The following is a 19,415-nucleotide window of genomic DNA, read 5'->3' as shown; positions in this document are numbered from 1 at the left end:
TAAAAAGCAGGAAGAAAAATCCTTGCCTTTTCCTAGGTAAGAGTTCACTAATCTTTTAGTACAGTAAAGTGCAATTTTTACCTAATTCTTCAATATGAAGTGTGAGGAATTCAAAAATATGAAGAGCCTACAAACTCATTTACTTTTATGAATGGTTCTAAGCAAGCAAAATGCTTTATGGTTTTAAACAAGTCAAATGCATGAATTATCCTCTCTTGTGAAAACTCACATGTCATCTGTATTTACAATATCTCTTCTCTTCCATGACAGACAACACTGGAGCTAAATGAAGATTTTTTCTTTTAGGGAAAGGGAATTAGGTCAAATTAGGTCAAAGGTGAAATAACACTGGAGTTAGCTGAGAAAGAAATCAGGAGAAATCTGAGAAGAGCCCACTGGGACTTGGTTTCCACAATTCTCATATTTAACCATGAAATTAAAATTAGATGCAGGGCTGGATTTTCATGGTCGTAAGCAGTTCAGTCAGTGAGTTGCAGAGTTTACACTCTTCTTTCTATTCCTTTCCAAATTTCATTGTCTGAAGGACCTGAGAATTATGACCACTGAATGAATTCTCTCATTTTTATTAAAAATGAGTAGAAAGAGTTCAGAATTGACTCAGGAGAAAGACAGGAAACATGGTAAATGCAGGTAAGGGCACTCCAGAGTTTGCAAATGAAACCAAATCTCTAAAACATGATGATTTTGCTAAACTATTGTAGGTGACTCTGGAGAGAAAAAAAGACACCCCCATGTGAATTCTTTTTTATTTTTTTCTTCTCTAGTCAGAGTTCCATCCAGATGTTTCAGCTTTAAGCAGCCAGAAGAATTTTTAACATAGTAATTGAAACAGTAAACTAAGGCACTAACACATAAAAGGGATATTTATAATGTGATGTTTATTCAACTAACTTAAAATAATTATTTTAATTTAAATCATGAAAGGAATGGTCCACAGTAAAACAACGGTAATATTTCCAAGAATGTATTTTATTATCTCTAGTTCTGTATGCATTTTCAGCTGTTGACATCTGTTTTTATCACTATAACCACACAGAGTTGTTCAAAATAAAAGTTTTGACGCAACTAGACTGCATATGCCGATGAGAGTGAGATAAACTCAAAACAAGAAAACCAACACCAACAACCAGTAAAAGTGTTTTCCTTGATATTTATAGTCTATGTTTACAAAAGTAAAGTGAAAACCAATTAGTCACTATGTACATGTATTAATGAATATTAGTACTTCACATTTACATAAGTATGTGCATTTGTAATAATCAAATGAAAAAGATAAATTTTAAATTATTTTTATTTATGAAAAAATATAAAACTGATAACACTCATCAATTTGAGTGCTTGTTCAAAACCCAGTGCTTAAAAATGTTTGGGGGGGATCCCAAACTATAGCCTCATGAAAGATAATAAAAGTGAAGAGATAAGAAAATAGTGAGTGTTAAAATGTGATTTTTGTAAGTACGGAGGTGAGCCCTGGCTGGTGCGGCTTGAGTTCTGGCCTTCGAATGAGTACGGAGGTGAGCAGAAAGAAGATACACTTGTAGGCCCGAGTCACACGGCATTAATCAGATAAAGAATCTGAAACGAAAGGCGTGAAAACTGAACAGAACCAAGGTCCTTTCCAGACAGGGTACATGAAATTTATTTTGATAAGTTTGTACTGTTAGCCAATGTGGAATTGACTTCCTCCTAGAGTTTCGTTAGAACGTGTGTCTGGGACAACGACCCTACAATACGCTACAACGTCAGTTCTTTATTTGGCTTCAGTGACGAGGGCAAGGGTGCAATTTGCCATATAATGACTTCGCACAACTTCAGTGGGTATCTCTGTACTTACTGAAGAAACATCGGACGGCATCAACCATCGTCCCAGGCATGGGCTGGGTTGGAATTTTTAGATCTCGAGTTTCTTCTTTCTCTGAAGACTGAGGTCCCACAAGGGTTGAGACAACTCACCCCCCTAAAGGGAGCCCCCAGATCTTTCCCAGTGCTCATTCCCAGCCCATTCGTGTTGGGATGGGGCGCGGTGTTGCAAGCCAGCCTGCTAGTTGAGGCAGGGGCAGCAGAAGCAGCAGATGGTCCGGCAGGGGTTCTTCTTCTTGTACTGCACGGCCTTGCGCACCTGCGCCTTGGCCTGGCCGGTATAGTCGACGGTCTTCTTCACGTTGAGCTCAATGACGTTGAGGGTGTCGGCCTGCTCCTCCACCAGCACCGCCATCTGCAGGAAGAGCTCATGCACATCACGGATGCGGCTCTCCAGCCTCAGCAGCTCGCGGTGGCGGCTCTCGATCTCATTGAGGGCCGCCCGCGCGCCCTTCACGTCGGCCAGCAGGTTCTCGGAGAACACGTCCCACTTGCCCTGCTCGAACATGTCCTCGATCTGCTCACCCGAGACGTCCTTGCCCATGATCTCCAGCTGGCGCTGGATGCGGATCTTGCAGTTGTCGCGCTGCTTCATCTCGGCCTGGTTGTACTCGTACATGGCGCGCTGGAAGTTGCGGGTGAGCGCGCTGTACTGCGCGTGCGAGATGCGCGCCACGGCCGAGTTGGGTCCGTGCTGGGCCTCGGCCTCCTCGCTCAGCGCTTTCATGGCGCGCAGCTTGCGGTGAATGTTTTCGCCCCGGGTCTTGATGTCCTTGGCAATGGAGTTGGTGTCGCGCTTGATGCTGCTGAGACGCCGCATGGACGTCAGGAAGCGGGCATTTTGCTTTCCCAGCCGCTTCACGTCCGCCGAGAGCTGCTGGTTTTCACTCTGAAGGTCCTGGATATCTCGGTACAAGGACTCCAGGATGTGGTCCGTCTCGAACACGATGTCCTCGTGGAGCGAATCAAATTCATCATCTCCGTCTGGGAACTGCTGGTCATACTGCTTGGTTAACTCCAGAAGTTCTGATAGCCGGTCCTTCATTTTGCCTAAAAGTAGAGATATCGGGGTTAAGTTCTTCTAGTGAGAGTCAAATATTTGCAGTAAGGGAAGCTTAAAATAAAGAAACATTCTGCTCAGCACTCCCAATTCTTTATTCCTGGGTGTAATAAAGGCACTGAATGGAGCCAAATGTTCTATGACATTTTGCTTACAAGTAAAGGACAAATGTGACTTAAAGTCATGACCATGGTTGCATTTTATAGCCTGTAGGCCTCTGCAGTTCAGTATTACAGTATTCAATCAGCAATTTAAAAATTTAGGTTTCATTGGGAACAAATCTTTTTCTTGCTTTTAAGTTCTCCAATAATCACAAATCAAAACAGACAAAGGAAAAATAGGAAGAAAATACTTGCAAAAATCATTATTTTTTAATAAAAAGAGTCCATTTCCAAGGCTTTGGGGTCAAGTCTAAATGTCTATTTTGTGTTCATTTCAGCAGTGGTGAGCATCTCAGTCCTGTACATCGTAACAGTTCTTCAAATAGTGACCATATAAATCACGGTTTAATTTTTTTTTTCTTTTATAAATGTTGTGACCTGGCCAGGTGGCTCAGCTGGTTGGAGCATTGTCCCGTACCCCAAAGGGTTGCAGGTTCAACCCCTGGTTGGGGGGTGTACAGGAGGCAATCGATACATGCCTCTCTCCCCCCCCCACCCCGTCCTTTGCTCCCTCTCTAAAAATCAATAAACATATCCTTGGGTGAGGTTTTAAAAAAATGTTATAAAAGTAAAACATGCTTAAAGTAAAACAGCAAACTACTCAAAGACAAAAATCTAATAAGGAAGTATAAAATTTGGAAGTTGAAATTTCCTTGTTCATCTGCCCAATATATTTCAGTTTGAGTGCTTGTTCAATACTCAGTGCTTATAAATGTTTGGGGAGTGGGGGGAACAAGATATATTCTAATGGAAGATACTAAAAGTAAAGGATATATGGAAATAGTTAAGTGTTTAACGTGATTTTAATAAGTAGGAGAGGTGAGCAGAAATAAGGTATACATTTACGCAAGAATCACACAGCACAAGCCAGATTAAGGATCACTACTGAAAGATGAAAGGCATACAGTGTTTCCCAGGGTCTGTAGTGGTAAGCATCAGTAACAAAGCCGCTTTAAAAAAATTTTTTTTTACATGGAAAATTTCAATCATGCACAAGCTTAGTAGCAATACTAAAACACACTCCCATTTATCCATCACACAGCAGCAATATTTGCCTACTTTTAATGGCTTTTTGAAACAAGTTGGCAGCTCAAGGAGAATTTCCATGTTTTTATAAGGGTGGTTGTGATCATTTCCCTCCTTAGCAAGGCAAAATGCTGTTCTCTATATCCATATATTTTCCATAAGAGTAGCTAATATGTACCGGGTGCTTACATAGTGCCAGTAACCAATTTCTAGGCATTTTGCACATGATACCCTCTTTAATCTTTATACAGACTCCATGAAGGAGGCTTTATCATTATCAGAGTTGGCAAGTTGAACATCGGAAGATTAAAGAATTTAGCCAAGGCCACCAGTAAGTGAACGTTTAGGCTCCAGAGTACCCCACTTAACCACCATACTCAATTATCTTCAGCAAATGTACACCAGTGAGGCATGAAAACTATACCAGTAGACAAGGAAATGTCAGATCTGGAGCCTACTGGGAGGCGCCCCACTGCAGGCTGAAGCTGGTGCCCCTTGGGCTGGGCTTGGAGCCACCTGGTGGGAGCTATGAAGCCGGCTGAGGCCAGCCGCTGCATGTGCCAGGCGTGTGGCCACTTGGGAAAGGCCAGGTTTCGCGCTGAGACTGGCCACCCCTTGTGCCGGCCTTGGGGCTGCTACCACGCAGCTCCAATGTGAGCCCAGGCTGATTGCCACTTGTGCTAGCTCAGGAGGGCCTGGGAAAGACTGCGCTGTGTGCCCAGGCTGGCCTCCCCCCATTTGGAGGGTCAGGAGCAGGTTTGGGATTAACTCCAGCCAGGGCAAGGAGGCCGAGCAATGCTGCACCGGGGTGAAGGCCTTAGCCAGGTTCACCGAGAGGGACAGATCTGGTGCCTGCCTGCACTGGGGAAGCCAGGTGGAAGGAGAGCGCAACGATGGAACAATGGCATATGCCAACACTTCCATCCCCAGAGAGAGTTACCTCCATCCCTTCCCTCCAGCCCTCACCCGAACATTAGTCAGTTAAGTTCCTCCCTGTACAACCCAGGAGCTTCTCCGACTGCGGCCTCTGCCCTGGAGCGCGGAGTGAGTGAGTTTGTGGGTGAGTCCCCTAAGAATAGCATCCTGGTCTTCCACGGCCCTCCATTTGTCTCTGAGGTAATCCTCACTGGTTTTTAAAGCCAGGTGATATGGGGACCCCTCTTCCTGGCACAGGTACCCTGACTGGGGAGCCTCATGTGGGGCTCATATGCATCACAACCAGATTACCCTCTTATGTGTCCTGGGGAAAGTACTCAGTTAGCTACTATGGAGTTGAGCTGTATCCTCCTGATTTAGTATCCAATTTATTCTACTGTGCAAGAGTTAGATGGGAGAGAAAATGGATGCATTTTGATGAACAAGGCAAGAATAGGTGACACATGAGTTCCCTGCATCTTGGCCAAGACTCAGGAGGTACTACAATGGAAGGAAAGGGGTGGTTAAGGGACAGTGCCACACACCAGAACCTTAGGGATCTGCCTGTTGATCTCCCACCAGCCTGGACAGTTCCCATGCTCTCTACTGTTCTCCTAGTCATGCATCATCTCATTCATAATGTGAAGAGCAAAGCACACTTCAATCATACAGAAAATGGCCTTGGATGCATTCAGAGATGGTCATTCTTTCTCAAGCCCTAACAACAATAAAGTCATTGGTCCTAAATTAGGTGAGGACCTAGGCTTATTTGAAGGCTTATACCATAATCTGGTTAGCAGCATGTGGAATGAAGGATTCTCTATGGAAGGAGACCAGAAGGTGGCTTTCACCTTGCCTTCCAGCCCACCTTTCCTGGCGCAGTCTAGCCCCGCATGAGTTGGTCCCATTGAACTAGAAAGTCTCCTGGTTGCCAGAGAGCAAGCATTAGAAAAACTACAACAGAAAGTCAACCAAAAAGGCTGCTATTTCAAAGAATGTCTCCCAAGAGTTTCAGTTATATTCCCTCCTGCAGTTATATCAAAATACAGAAGTAGGCACAGAAAGAACATCAAACTGAGCCACACACCCAGAAGCCTGATTCTGAACTGTGATGTTCTAAAAAGGGAACTATGGTGAATTAGAAAGAATAATCAATTATATTGACCTTCCTGTCTGTGATAAAGAATATAATAAACTTTAGTAAATTGTATTCATAAAATTGCTAACATAAATCCTTCTTTGAATCACACAGAGATGAAGAATTCAAAAGAAAATTTAGAACCAACTATAACTATCAAAATCTGCTTCTGCTTTCCAATTCTCTTTTCAGGCATGCATAACATCTGTCCTGAGAGCTAGTTCTGTTAGGGAAGGAAGGGGAAATTATACAACCCATCTTTCATTGGGCAATCAGGCTTCATGTAAGAGAAAATAAAGAAACAGTCAAATGATGGTAGCTCAGAGGCTCTCAGACTTTAGGAAGCAACAGAATCTTCTGGGTAGCTGCAAACATTACTGATGCCTGGGCCCTTTAGAGTTTCTGATTCATTAGGTCTCGGGTGATCTGCAGGTGATTCAAGTGCACACCAAAATTTGTGACCCATTCCACTGACACTTATTTTGGCAGCTTTTTATTAGCAAATGCCATGCAGTTCCAAACAACTTACAACAGCCCTCAGGTTGGGGTCAGCTTGAACAAACAATTGACAGGGAAAGATTCAAAAAGACAGGGAAAGAAAGGTTCAGAAAACAGGTTTGTACCTAGTTCAAAAGCCTGATGAGTCGGGGTGATTACTGCATAAATACACTGTACCCTTGGTGCTACAAGGAACAGCCATAAAAGTCATGGTTCCCTACATGCTTCCAAGGGAACCAGTTGTAAACACATCACATAGTCACTATCTCTGATCGTAAAATGGAGGCTTTGTACCTACTTACCCTAAAGAGAAGGAAAAAAATGTCAATATGTAGTTATGAGCTGAATTGTAATATGCCCCCCCACCCCGCCAAGATTCATATGTTGAAACCCTAAGCCCAGAAACTCAGAATGTAACCGTGCTTGGAGATTAGGTCTTTGAAGAGAGAATGAAGTTAAAAGGAGGTCTTTATATAATGCATACATTATTATTCATTAAGCAATACATGCATTAAGCCAATTTTTCTTATTACCAGGGAACAAAGTCTTTCCCTTGATTCACAGCAATATATTAAGGTATTTTTACAAGTCATGAGAAACTTCAGACATGGGAAACACGATGCAGAGTGAGGCAATGTACAAACTGTGTGATGTTTATTATGAAGATGAACTTGTAGATTATAGGAGGGTAACAAATCCAAAAGCATGGACGGGCCTTCTTTTTGTAGTTATGACAAAGAACTGTATTAGAGACTATTCTTCTGTATGTGAATTCAGAAAGTTTAAGGCCTTTTTCATGTAAGAATTAACATATACATTTAGAAACACACACACAACAGTAATTTACTAGTGAAACTAAAAAGATCTTGCCCCAAAATATATATTCCCAATGAGGACTTTTGAGCAATGCTATTTACAAGCAATAATGAAGTTACCATATTCTGATTTTCAGATTTTATCATCTGTCTCTCCTATGTCCTGATTTTATAATAATTTTTAAAGTCTTGGTAAAAGAAAATGGTGATTACAAATCAGAATGTCTTTATGCCTGAGTTCACCACTGGTCTATATGGCGCCTTCATGAGCCTTTGTGAGGGACCATATGACATCTCTGTAAAGGCTAGAAGAGTGCCCCTTTCTCTGGCTGGATGCACCCCTGCAGCAGGGCACAGAGCCTGGGGTGCCCTGGGCACAGAGGGCTCTCCCCACCCTCATCCACGCGGCCAGGCACCCTTGTGCGGGGCAAAACATACACAGTCCCGTGTGGTCACCCTGAATCCTACTTTTCTCTGCCACCTCATCCAGTCCCTCCAGCGCATCCACCACAAAGATCTTGTAGGAGCCGTGAAATCCCACAGGTCCTGTGTCCTCATCACCTTGGGGGTTAGGATTTCAATGAAATTTGGGGGGCACAAACAGACCACAGCATTCTCCAATCAAGGTTTTACATATGGAACAATTATTAGCAGCTAATAACCTACATGATGAACACATGGAAATCCTTTTTTTTTTTTTAGGGCCATTATCTTCTTTCCCACAATAATTTCTTCATGCCAGAGTTTCCCCACATACAGTGATGTTTAGGTTTTAGGGCATTCGACCAGGCAGTAACTCATTCCGAAGTCCACAGAATTATTAAGGCTCAAAGGTAATTATCTTACAACAAAGATTCACTGTGGTTGTGACTGACCCAAGACTGAAATAACCAAGCGCTGATACTTGAAGGTAGAAGTTTCACAGTCAGGAGGATAGAAGTGAAAAGTGAGAAGATGCCTGCAGATGAGCTTGCTAAGGGAGAGGAGCGCTCCAGGGTCAGGGGTCAAATCACCTCCACAAGTTTGTCCACTCTTACCTTTATTAGCATTTACAAATGAAAACAGTCATTGCCTATCTTACACCTGATCTGGATTTGGCCCTAGAATGTGAACCAAGCTTTTGGCTGGATAATATGGAAGAAATTTATATAAAAGGAGAAAATAATGAATTAATTTTGAGTCCAATTTGAAAATGTGCACATCTTTGATCAAACTTTGTATTTCATAACTATTCCATGGAGTACTTTTTAAAAAGAGAAATCAATAGACTTTCCAGAATCATTAATGACTTTTTTCCAATTCATAATACCAGCTAAGGACAATCCCACAGAATTTTTACATTCCTCTTTCTTCTCCTCTCTCTCTTAGACAAAGTGCTTTGAGCCACTGATTCATTGGCTGGTTACTCCTCATCAATTTTCCAAGGAAATAAATTATTACTATTTTTGGCTGCAGAAAAATCTGTTACCCAACATCATCAATGCATGAGGTTTTTCCATGTAAGGGACTTTTACCTAACTGAAGTTCCTCCCTTCAAAAAAGGTGAAAGGTGTTCACTCATTTTTTACTGAAAACCCTCTTCTAAAATGCAGTAATATACCTCATTGCTTCCTGAAAGAGAGGTCACTGGACCCAATTTATTGATGACTCATATTGTCATTATTAACCTCTTTGAACTGCAGGTCAACACATTTTTGTTTGTTTTTAAATGTTTCTTTCCTTGGCATTAAACTGTCAGACCCTAACTCAGTCATGTCCATATATTGATGCTGACCTTCCTTTTACTCCTCTTACAGGTTTTAGCAGACTAAGAAATTAGATTAAAACCAAGCATTTGATAATGGTATGTGATAGGTGGGTTGGCAACCTTCTAGAATCAAACCTACTAAGCAAAGCAAGAAAGAAAAAAAACGTAATGTCAATGACAAACTGAGTGCCCAATAGTTCACTTTTTGTATTGAACATTTGATATACAATCCACCAACAATGTTCACAATAACCTTGTGATAAGGATAACATAATTTTCAATCGACTGATGAATGGATTCCAGAAAAGTTAAGTTCTCATCCAATCCATCCCGTTAGTAAGAGAGCAGACTGGGACTTAAGCTTACATCTGTCCAGATCCTCTGTTGATGTTCTCTCCGCTCAATCCTGCACTGAAGCTGTGGGAAGTGTTGGAGGTAAGTGGGGTTAGAGTTGATAAGGAGAAACATCCTTTCCCACTCTCAGATTTCCTTCCCTGTAGGTGGCTCTCTCCACCTCCGCTTGCCAAGGGGCACGGATTCCTTATCTGACAGGTGAATCTGGAAGGAGAAATTGTCCGTGGTAGCCCAGCTTCTTCTTCTCTTTTCTAGGAAGTGGGTTTACTACAGAGAACATGTATTCTCCTCTTCTCTTCTGTCCTTCATTTCCATTGGTAGCAATAACATTCTAATATATGTACAGTGTTTTCATGAACCTGGCATATATTGGGGCCTCATTAAATGATTGCTATTAACTTTACTATTTTAGTACCAGATAGTATCTGAAGTATGAAAGCATCAAATTGTTCAATTATTTCCCTGATGTGATGACCATCAACTCACATCCAACTTTATTATTATTTTTATTGATTTTAGAGAGAGAGTAAGAGAGGGAGAAAGAGAGGGAGAGAAACATCGATGGGAGAGAGAAGCATCCATCAGTTGCCTCTTGCATATGCCCTGACTAGGGACCAGATCTGAAACCCAGTCATGTGCCCTGACTGGGAATTGAAAGCTCAACTTCTCAGTCTACAGGACAACACCCAATCAACTGAGCCACACCAGCCAGGGCCACATCCAAATTTCTTAATCTGACCTCCTGAGTGCCCTATTCTACCCCCCACCCTCCACCCCCGCCAAATTTGTACATACTCTTTGTGGAAGGTTGAAAAAAATTTTTACCACACATTCTTTGCAGTGCCTCCAAATCGAGAAGTATAGACTTTATCAAAACCTCAAATTTGAGTGTGCCGTAAGACTGGGACTTGCTTTGGCAAATGGTAGTAAATATGATGCAACAAGAGGCTTGAAAAGCCCTTGTACACAAGGGCTTGCTACTGGGAACCCTGATACCACCACATGAGGAAGCCTTGGGCTTCCCTGCAAAATGATGAGGCCCCGAGCCAATCCATCAACTGGCTGTAGGCACCTGAATGAGCCCAGGAGACATCAACAGAAGACGGCTCGGCCAATCCACAGAATGGTCAGAAATCAGAAATCATTGCTGTTTAAGCCACTAAGATTTGTAGCAGTTTCGCAGACTGTAAAAACCAGCTGATACAGAAATTGGTACCTAGAAGTAGCACACTGCTATAACAAACACCCAAAACATTCAACATTGCCTTTGGGACCAGATAGCAGGTAAAAAGCAGGGAGGTGACTATTAGCAAAAACTAGGAAAGTGGCATGCCAACAGTTAGCGGAGACTGCAAAAGTGATGAGAAAATTGTACAGCAGTCAAGAAAAAAAGCAACCGCTATTATGTAGTAGCAACATAACTGCTGTTTGTAGTAGTAGCAAACTTGCTGCCGTGGCAGCATGATATTAAAATGTACACAATGAATTTTGGATCTAGTTGCACAGATCACAAAACAGAACACTGAAAGTGTTCATGGAGTGCTCCTAGCTGCATATAAAGTTCTGCAAGAGAGATGAGCTGAAAATGAATTATCTAGTCAGGAAGCATTGTTAGGAGAAAATAGAGAAGAACCAGAACTCACGACACTGGAAAATAAAATTGTTCGCCTCTTCAGCTGGAAGAAAAGATTCTGATAGTAAGAAATGGCCTCCGAGTAAAAACCTCTGCCTCGGGGGCCACCTCAGCTAGACAAAGGGACTCGGGGACTCCTAACAGCATTACCTCACAGCAGCCTGATGCTCAGCCCAAAGAAGAGAGTGTGGATATGGGTTTTAGGGTTAGGGATCCAATGAATTCTTAGGAAATCTGCCAAGTGTTAAAAAGAGTTTTGCTGACAAGCACAAAAGCTTGACCTGAAGGACAGAGACCATTAAAAAAAAAAAAAGAGGCCTCTGTGTATCTGACTTTCTATGAGCAGGAATGAGGCCAAGGAAGCTATTTAGAAGCAACAATAAACCATTTCTTATGAGAAAGGAGGAATGTTTCAAAGGGTAAAGCCAAGGGCAGTGGAGAACTTTAAACCAGTGAGCCACCCCTAAGGAGGAGAACTGGGTCCTAATCAAGGGACATCCTCTGTCTCAGGAGCTGAGGGACCTAGAAGTGCTGTGGACAAGAAATTGCTGTTTGCAGCCTGTCTGTGTGCCTGTTCTGAAAGGATTACATATTTTGGTGATCCTTCCCCTATGTCACCATCTATGTGGGGTACCTACGAGGAGGTAACTTACTTCTAGTCCACTGTCTCTGGATCAAGAGGCTCTACTCCTGAACAGCTGTATCTGAGGTGTCCCATCTGTACCCAGAATTGATGCAAATCATGGATAAGCCTGTGGACTCAGAGGCTGATGCCACAATGGGATGAGAGTTCTGGGAACCCCAGGGTGAGGGTAAGCACATTTTTCTTTCTTTCTTTTTCTTTTTTAAAGGTTTTATTTATTTATAGAGAGAGGGGAAGGGAGGGAGAAAGAGAGGGAGAGAAACATCAATGTGTGGTTGCCTCTCAAGTGTCCCCCATCAGGGACCTGGCCTGCAACCCAGGCATGTGCCCTGACTGGGAATCGAACCAGCGACCCTTTGCTTCACAGTCTGGTACTCAGTCCACTGAACCACACCAGCCAGGGCTGCGCACATTCTTCTTATAGGAAAAATGTGAGTACACTTTACCAGAGGCAGACTATACCTGATTACCAAAAATAAATAAATAAATAAATTTAAAAATGGCCACAAATTCTTAGCAGTACCTTTGATCACGAAGTTGTGTCAATTTCCCTACCCTCTGAATCTGGGCTTGGCCAAGAGGCTTTCTTTGACCAAGAGGACAGTAGCAGATGTGATGCGAGCAGAGGCTTGAACAGCATTAGCACATCTGGGCTTGCCCTGTCTGACCAGCGGAAACACTGACACGACTTTGTGAGGAAGCCTGAGCTACCCTCCTGGAGGATGAGGACCACCAGGAGAGAGAGGCCGGCGCCCAGGTGACACCGGGGCGGCTGTATGACTGCGTCCAGGTGAGCTGAGGAACAGAACCACCCTGTGCTTACTCTCTGCCACCTACTGGTATAGAAGCTTTCTATGAATTATCTCATTTAATCCTCACAACCATGAGAAATAACAATATGATTTGGCGATGCTTTGTTATACTGACAAAGCTAACTCATACACCCCTTTTCAGGTTTCTCTATTCCTCAAAATGTGTGTTCTTCTTTAAGGGCAACCTAGGAGAATGGCATGGATTATGGATAAGTCATAATTTTGGGAAGCACATGCTCGTACATTTAAAACAAAAGTTCATTGCTACAATTTTAAAACACAAACACAAGCAGCACGTACCAAATAACTGTCCTGGTGATATGGGTTCATCACCCTCTTGATGATTCTGGACTAATTACGTACCTTGATTGTAATGCAGTATATGTTTACAATATTCTATTCATGTCGTATACAAATGTTACAATAAAGCATACACATAAAAGGACCATGCGCTTCTTAGCATGTCTGAGGGCAGCCTTCCTTTCCTTTTGAGGATTGTGGTCACAACCAAAGTAAGAAGAAAAAAAAGACAATGCTAAAAAAAGATTATCTCACACACAAGCCTGCTGTGCAGCAGGGCTCTGCAAACACTTTGATAATGCAGCGTGCGGAGCGGGAGACCTTGCGCGCTGCGGGCAGGATGGCGCAGCGACGCGGGCAGCTCTAATCCTGGCTGAGTTTCAGTCTGATAAGAGCTTCTGAAAACTCGAAGAGCCGGTTTTGAAATGGAGGTGAGTAGCTCTAAGTGTATCTCAAGTCATTCAGATCTCCAAAATGAAGAGCCTGGGCAGGCAACATGCCACCTGCAAACACGACTCCACTGTCCTATTCCGAACCTTCCTTCGCCTTCCAAGACTGGACCACAGTTGCTTCTTGCTATTCTACTAAAGACAGTAAAAATTAGCGGGGTGTGAACTAGGTTGCTAAGAACAACACATGTTGATAATCGCCCTATTCATCTTTCAGAAGGTGAAAGGCAATCTGGATACTGCTTTTCAAAGGTGCAGAATCTGCTTAGATTTCCCCCATCAACGTAGGGAATTGTAAAAGAGTGGCCAAGTGTTGAGCCTGGGGATTTATTCACATCCCAGCTCTGCCACCACTGGGCCCAGCCTGGGCTACCTCATTGGTTTCAGGGGTCCCGACAGCAAGAGAGGTCAGTTCCTAATGGACGAGTGCTCTTCGGGTTTCTCCTTGTCACTTTTTTTGTAGTCGCCTTCTCTACACCTTATCTTCCCCGGGCAGGCTACCTGGTGCTCAGGACGGCGGGATCCGCGTAAAGCTCTGAGGGCAGTGCCTGGCAGCGCAGGCACTCTGTACAAGACTCCCCATTACTGTCTATTCTGGGATTTTAATTTACTTAAAAAACTAATGTACGGTCAGTGACTATTGTACAAATAGTGCCCTTGCTAACACACTACTAACAGCTTATTAGCCATTTCATTTACAATCATACGTGAACACTAACACCTGTGTGTTACTGTATTATTCGGGGTTTTAAACTACTTCTGTTTCAATTCTGTTGTTGTAAAATCTCTCTTTTTTCTAGGTATAAAAGTAACCCATGATCTCTGTGGGAAGAAAAGGGTGGAGGAGAAGAAATCAAATGATACAAAACTGTTTTACACATAGAGTACAACTTTCTCAGCATCTAATACTACTATGTTAACTATATAAATTAGCAGCCAAGGACCAAGTCTATCGTATATTCTTCCATACTCTCTCCTACCCTCAAGTTTGGGAATAATTAAGAGACAGCCTTCAGAAGAACTGATCCATGTCATAATGTGACATGGAGAGCGATTCCCTGGCAAGCCACGCGAGTTTCCGGGGTTTCACTGTTCAGGGGCACCTCTCGGGGACGCAGGGCCATGGGCGGGTTTCGCTGTACTTTCCCGCCACCACCATTTCCGTGCAGGTGAAACCAGGGAAAAAGGAACACCAAAGGCAACCTGGAATGGGAAAGGGATTTTAAACCAGAAGAGAATCTTCATGTTTTACTTTTACCATGAAGGATCTCAAGGTGGTGTCCCCGGTTCCACACACCCCAGAGACCGTGAAAGAGTCTGGAAGTCCCTCAGCAGCCTGAGGACGGCTACCTTGAAGGCTTAATGTTTATAAGGGCAGTGTCCGGGTTTTATTTTGGGAGCAGGTCAACCATTTTAATCCAAGAAACACGCATCGAACATTTCCCTCATCAGCGCCTCCCAAAGGTAAGCCCCATTCCCCGCCGCACGCCATTAGCTCGGTTTTGCTGTTCGTGGTGGTGGGGTTTGTCCTGTTTTCTACTCAGATACAGGAAGATGTAGGGACGAAGCCTTGCTCCTGTTAACTGACTTGATTCCTAAAAGCGAATGTGCTATAGGAGGAGGTGCTGTGACTCCTGCAGATCACATGATCTATATCGATCCTCAAAACCAAACAACTCTTTCAGTACCAGTTTCTATATTGTTCCTATAACTCAAGGGACAGAGTATTAATGTGATATATTCACTCAGAATCTCAGCAAAGCATAAGTTGTTAGGTGCTTTCAACTTACTGTATTAAAAGAGGGCCGAGGAAACACACTCACTTATCATAAGGAAAATTATTTCAAAGTGAGTATCTCATGAAGACCATCCAAGATTGTGGTGCGAAAAGATCCTAAATTCACCTCCTCCCCTGGTCACACCAAATCTACAACTGCATACGATCAATTCCATCTGAAAAAGACCTGAAAGCTATCTGAGGAGTTCACTACAGCAAAGGATAAAGAAAGAGACCACACTGATGTGTGTAGGTGAGTCAGAGATGGGGTCCTGCCCAACGCCCTCTCTCCCACACACACCCCACGTGATGGCCCACACTCAGGAGGAATTTAAGGAACACAGAGCATCTCCCTGAGGAGCATGGGAGTCATGCCCCACATCAGGCACTCCAACCTTTGGGACCTGCACGAAAGAGAGGGGCCCTCAAAACCTCTGGCTTTAAACACCAATGGGGCTTATAGCCAGGAGACCCCAAATGTGGAGGGGGGGCCATGAGGAGTGGAAAGTTGGCACTCAGACTCACTCACCCAGAGACCCAGTGCCTAGACCATATGTGGAGGAAATTCATTAATCTTTTTTTTTTTTTTGAGGTTTGTGCATTTTATTTAACCACTTCAGGCCACAGAATGTTTGTAACTTAAGTCCTTTGTATAAACAATATGCATGCATCCCAAAGGAAACAAGAAGTAATGCTTGACAGTACATGTTTTCTGGAGGCTTCGGTATAAAATCCTGAGTTACCTTCTCCATTTTACATGAGGATTGTATCTAAAGAGATCATCAGCAAGGGACTCTTCTTTTGCATGTTGATTTTGCACCTCCATTTCCTGCCTTAACCACTCTTCTAACTCTGTATTCTTTTGAGTATGAAGAGCTATTAGATCTGATCTTCTAATGATCTGTGGAAGTTTCCCAGATCCAGGAAATGCAACCTTTCTGAATTTCTCAAAATTCTTTAGTTGATCATAATCATCATTTGCACTGGGTGCGTTTCTGGAGGCAGAGTTACTCACCACTGGTGGTCTGCACTCAGTCACTGACCCCTTCCTTGGAGGCGGCTCGCCGTCATTCTGGCGCCTGCAGTCCATAGATGGTTCTTTTGTAGTTGGCCACGGTAATTCTTTCTCGATCACACATTTCTTTCCAATTTCATTTTCTTGAACTATTTTGTTACTTTCTGGTGTCATTTCATCATTAAAACAGCCATTTGTTTTTGTGCCTGATCTTGGCATTTTTCTAATTTTGACATCTCCCTCTTGTTTTTGAACTTTCTAACTCTAGTTCTGTGTTCGTAAATAACTCTTCCAATACTTCATTTTCTATGGCTAAATCATCAATTTTCCTTTTTTTTTCTGATCTTAGTTTTTCTGTAGAAAGAGATTTATTGGCAGAATTTTCCACAGTGGATTTTGAATCTGTATCCGTGTATAAGTTACTTATTTCTTTCCCCCACTGGCTCATTCTCAGATAGATGCTGCTTCTTATTTGTCCATAATGAGGGTGTAGCAGGGTGTGTTTTTCCTAGAAGAGAACAAGACATTTCCATTCTTGCTAATTTAGATGAAGAAATTTCTTGACTTTCTTCATCCCTTTCCGCTTCCTCAGTGGGTGGCTAGGAGGAATTTTGGGTGGAGTTGGTCTGCAGTTGCTGGGAAGCTCGATCTCCACCTCTGTTTATGCCTGGGAGCTTCACTGGTGAAAGCTGATAGTTTGGGATTTTTCATCCCCACCAGAATACTTGATACTATAGTATTGTTATCAGAGCTTATTTGGGGGGTTCCTTTACAGTGGATGTTTATTGCGAAGGCATCCTGAATTTTTGTTCTGTTCTGAGGATTTTGATTTCTTTTGGCCTTTCACTCAAATCCATATTGTATTGGGCTGGCATACAGGAAAGCCTTGATAAATATTTGTTGAATAACTATGTTTACCGGAATGATTATTTTTTTCAATCATTGTTGATGATTGAACACAATCATCTCTTGAACACAAAATTGAAAAAGATGGTCCTGGCCCTCAAGGTGCTCACAGGCTGGCAGGGAGAATAATGATAATAAGTGTAACAATAGAGAGAGATATGAGAGTGCTTTCTGAGTTTGGTGGAGGGTAGTGAATTCAATCTGGGTGAGGGGAGGGAAGGCTTCTTAGAGAACATACTGTGTGAGCTTATTCCAAATAGTTTAACAGGAGTTAGATGAGCAAGGAAAAGAGGGAAGGAAATCAAGCAGAGACAACCTGAGCAAAGGGAATAAACACTGCAGGTATAGGAACCATAGCAATCTGATGTTGCAGGAGTGAACAAAACACATCAAGATGTCCTAAGAGTTTATCAGATTATTCTGTAGGTGACTAGCATTTCCTGCAATGACTTGACTCAAAATCAGTAAGTTTAAAAGTGCTCTCCTTTTGAAAAAAATTATTCTCCTAGAAAATGTACTGATTCCTCATCCATCTATCTCCTCCCATCTACAACTATTCAAGGAATTTGGCATCTCTCTCCCAGGTATCTAAGTTATTAAAGGGCCCAGCCAGAGATACCACCCCTCTCTCTCCAGCAATCTTGGTCAGAAGCCAGCCATGGAGTTCAGGCCAGGCTCTCTGTTGACCACAGCAGAACAGTGCTGTGAAAGATAAAGACGAATGTCAGTGTATCAAGCCTGCTGGGATGAAGGCTGAGGTACTCCTCTGCTGAACCATTACGCCCATGGTTCCCCTGGCTGCTTGCTCATTTGAAAATCCCAGCAGGCTTAGTCACCACCTAGGGCGTAATGGTTTAGGGCAATGGGTCTTGAACTCTAGCATGTATCAAAATCATCTAGGAAAATTTGTAAAAATGTTCATTCATGGGTTCTACTAAGGATTCCGTTCCAGTAGATCCTGAATGTGGGTCAGGACTTCCCTTTCTGTTTTCTTTGTTGTTGTTGTTTGGGGAGGGTGGCGTTCTTAAATATCCCAAGTAATTCTGTTGTTTATAATCTACAGGCGTCAGATTCAATGGACTGATTTGGGCCTTTCAAAGGCATAAAAAGAAGAGAGGAGGAAGGAGAGAAGAGAGGAAAAAAAAATGTAGCCTAATACCACAAAACTGTTTACCATTTACAATGGTAAAGCCCAGAATTACAGTGAAGACCAGTATGCATTACACTTCAATTACATGGACAGCCGAGGGTTTTTGCTAGTCTCGTCTATTATGCACCACTTCTCCACTTGTCCTGGTCTACCTTCTCCTTTCTCTTCTTCTCTGCTCCTAGTCTTCCTAGGATTAAGATTACTGTCTCCTTGCTGTCTGGTTGGCTATTCTAAATCCTTAAGGACCTTAAACAAAATGCCAACTTTCTGGTTCCGTTCAGCAGGGGGATGGTCTCAGTCAGAAAGACACGAACAAGTCCATGCAGATGAGAATGCTCTCTTCCACACAAATGTTGTGGACGATGTGAGTCTCAGATCCCCTTCAGGACCAAGACCCCTGTTCCCCCAGTTGCCAGAAATATTGGCTGCCAAGGGCTCACAGCTCCAGGAACTGCCCTTGATTGCAGTAGTAGCTCAAGACTATGCCCTCAGTCTGGGCGCAGCCACATCCTAGTTGATGTAAGGGGTACAATGTCCTTGCTTCGAGGTAGCAGGACAATTCTAAAGGGCCATCCCAGCTCCAAAGTTGTCTTCTGTTGAGGTCACTGTTTTTTGTGTACTGTGGTCTAATTTCCCCCTCTGTGTAAATCTGCTGACTTCTCTCCATGCCAAGTGTTGTTCCCAGAGGACCTACCAATAAACCTATACATAAACCTCAGAGTCTATTTCCAGGGAATGTCATTAACATAAGGTACCAAACTTGCCTCCTTCAGTCAAGTACTGACAGCACAGTGTAGTGGGCCTCTGCACGTTCCTTCTAGGGTAACGTTAGGTGGTCACTCAATCTCTCCAAGTATCTTCTTCTTTATATGTAGAATTTGAATACAGACAACAACAATAACAGTATTTATTACTTTTGTTTTACAAGGCTTTTATGGGAATTAATAGAGAAAATATGATGAGATCCAAGATGGCAGGGCAGTTGGTGGAGCTGACTCACCTCTGCCCAGGACCAAACTGGAATTACAATTAAAATATAGAGCAACCTGGATAACCAACTGAGACTTGCTGAACTGAAGTCTTATAACCAAGCATTTACAGAGAAGAAACCACATCAAGACTAGTAGGAAGGGCA

The 19,415-nt window shown here is 42.9% G+C and overlaps 1 protein-coding gene and 1 pseudogene across 2 annotated transcripts in view; both read right to left on the bottom strand.

Moving 5' to 3' along the window:
* Positions 1 to 1,350: 1,350 nt before the first annotated feature.
* Positions 1,351 to 19,415, bottom strand: part of STX11 (syntaxin 11) — a 32,972-nt gene continuing 14,907 nt past the window's right edge. The window contains exons 1-2 of one of the 2 annotated variants that reach the window (XM_054568969.1): positions 16,225 to 16,273; positions 1,351 to 2,931 (exon numbers count right to left, since the gene is read on the bottom strand). In XM_054568969.1, the coding sequence (XP_054424944.1) occupies positions 2,063 to 2,926 (864 nt within the window). In that variant the 5' untranslated portion in view covers positions 2,927 to 2,931; positions 16,225 to 16,273 and the 3' untranslated portion in view covers positions 1,351 to 2,062. Of the gene's footprint in view, positions 2,932 to 16,224; positions 16,274 to 19,415 lie in introns of those variants that run through there. The other variant, XM_054568968.1, reaches the window with a different exon arrangement.
* Positions 15,949 to 17,081, bottom strand: LOC129067241 (nibrin-like; annotated as a pseudogene).

The sequence above is a fragment of the Pteronotus mesoamericanus genome, unplaced genomic scaffold (assembly GCF_021234165.1).
Source record: "Pteronotus mesoamericanus isolate MK-2021 breed Mesoamerican mustached bat unplaced genomic scaffold, CSHL_Meso_final contig_20, whole genome shotgun sequence".
In the NCBI taxonomy this organism is placed as follows: domain Eukaryota; kingdom Metazoa; phylum Chordata; class Mammalia; order Chiroptera; family Mormoopidae; genus Pteronotus; species Pteronotus mesoamericanus.
This window is presented reverse-complemented; position numbering and strand designations above follow the sequence as displayed.